Here is a 1,882-nt window from a genome sequence, read left to right as displayed (position 1 = left end):
AGATCTAATCCCACAAAATAATCGTTATCAGAAGACATTATCAGTACATAATTTGTAGAACTTTCTTGGTCAACTTGACTGACTTTAGTTTCTAAGTCGAGTATCTTATTTAACATTACATCTTCTTTAGCGGTTTCCCAAGCTGAAAGCGTTACTTCCGATAAGTCAAGTGTTTTGAACAATTTGATAACAAAGTCTTTCGTCGACTCACTAGGATAATTATTTGCCAATTTTAGCAGAAAGTTTAATTTGTCGTCCATTTGTACGTACGAAAATCTTTCATCAGTGAAAAGACGGTGAACTAAATCGTTTGGAAGATCAGCAGCATCGGTGTGTTCAAATGTTTCTGGTATGTGACTTTCGATATATTCGATACATGCAGATATTTCGAAATCATACTTTTGCGACAACTGTATAATATAGATGCAATTTATTTCTGAATAATATACAGAATATAACCAAACTACACACGCATTATTAAGCTTTGTATTTTGAGGTATTCTGCTAATTCTAGTAAGTCACCTATATTCGCGATAGTAAACTCAGGAATCTTTCCATACATAAACATGACTGCCATCTCCACAATATCAGGGGACATGTTAATCTTTATCTCAATTTCGGTATCCTGTATTCTGTCAGTTTTTCCATCATAGTTGCCTAGAAAATTGAAATACCTTTAATTAAAAGGCACTCATGATTATGACAAAATAAGCGGTATTTTATAGTTTTCTGAATTCACAAAAAGATGCATTGAATGAATCATTATCAACATACATTTCAAGTTATAGATTATTTTTAAGGTATAGCGTTATATATCTAGCTAGCTTACGTAACGTTGTTTCTACGCAGGCGTCCGGTGTTTGTTCGTGCCCGAAATTAGGCACGGAAAGGCACCTGAGGTTTTCTTCCACCAGTGAAACTGGAACGTCGCCATATGGCCAATACTGTGTCGGTGTGACGTAAAACCCAACCAACCAAACAACCAACCAAACAAACAAAATAAAAACATTACCTATTTTCGAGTCCGCAATTTGTGTTTCTATTATGGACCGAAATAGCAGACTTGCTGTAAGCACACATCTATGAAATCTTTTTCTCTGAAAATTAAAGTCAACTTAATGATAAGCATATCATGGCAAATGACGTTTAGATATATTTTGAATTAAGAAAATGCATGATATGTATTTAGACTTTTGTTAACTTACCCAATCACCCATTGTGACTGTGACGTCACAAAACTCGGATTGCTCCTCAACTTGTTGAACAAGACATTCGAAATTTGACTCAGGGTCGTGTTTGTATTCTTGAACCTCCATTTCCTGTGAAAAATACATTATGTTATTCTCTTACGAAAAAAAACCCAACAAAAAAACCCAAACAAAACAACAACAACAACAACATCAAAACATTCTTTCTATGTACCAAGCGACAAAATTACGCAAAAACATGCGCATGCGTAGAAAAGGCAAGTGTTACTGATCCAAAGCGTGCCTATTCACAAACCACCGAGATTGCGTAATTTCATATCATACAATGACTATTCAAAAGTGATAATTTAAATATCATTATTCATAATATATACGGACATGATAAAAGACGTTACACTAACGGCATTTGTTTTAGTAGTCGATCGTAGAAGTTGAAGTAATATAATACGACTATACCACTCTATTGTTCTCTATCAATTACTGTAACTCTGTAAACGTAAACATTTAATAAATGTCAACTCCTCTCATTGGTTCACCATATAAAAATGTATTTAAAACTTAATTTACACATTGAAAGTTGCCTCAAATTATTTCAAATTACAATGATAATAAATGCCTTTCATGTTGTATTCGAAATTGTTTAAATAATTGCACTTCAACGATTCCCTTGTTGT

General features: G+C 33.5%; 1 protein-coding gene across 1 annotated transcript; it reads right to left on the bottom strand.

Moving 5' to 3' along the window:
• Positions 1–487: 487 nt before the first annotated feature.
• LOC132746672 (uncharacterized) lies at positions 488–1,875 on the bottom strand (the record flags this gene model as incomplete). The annotated part of the gene is given in 4 exon segments (XM_060735896.1): positions 488–657; positions 1,013–1,097; positions 1,206–1,319; positions 1,610–1,875. Coding segments are annotated over 3 exon segments (366 nt in total), but the record flags the coding sequence as incomplete, so codon positions are not given.
• Between the last annotated feature and the right edge of the window lie 7 nt (positions 1,876–1,882).

This window comes from Ruditapes philippinarum, unplaced genomic scaffold (genome assembly GCF_026571515.1).
Source record: "Ruditapes philippinarum isolate M1 unplaced genomic scaffold, ASM2657151v2 ctg24687_1_1_1_1, whole genome shotgun sequence".
NCBI classification, from domain to species: domain Eukaryota; kingdom Metazoa; phylum Mollusca; class Bivalvia; order Venerida; family Veneridae; genus Ruditapes; species Ruditapes philippinarum.
This window is presented reverse-complemented; position numbering and strand designations above follow the sequence as displayed.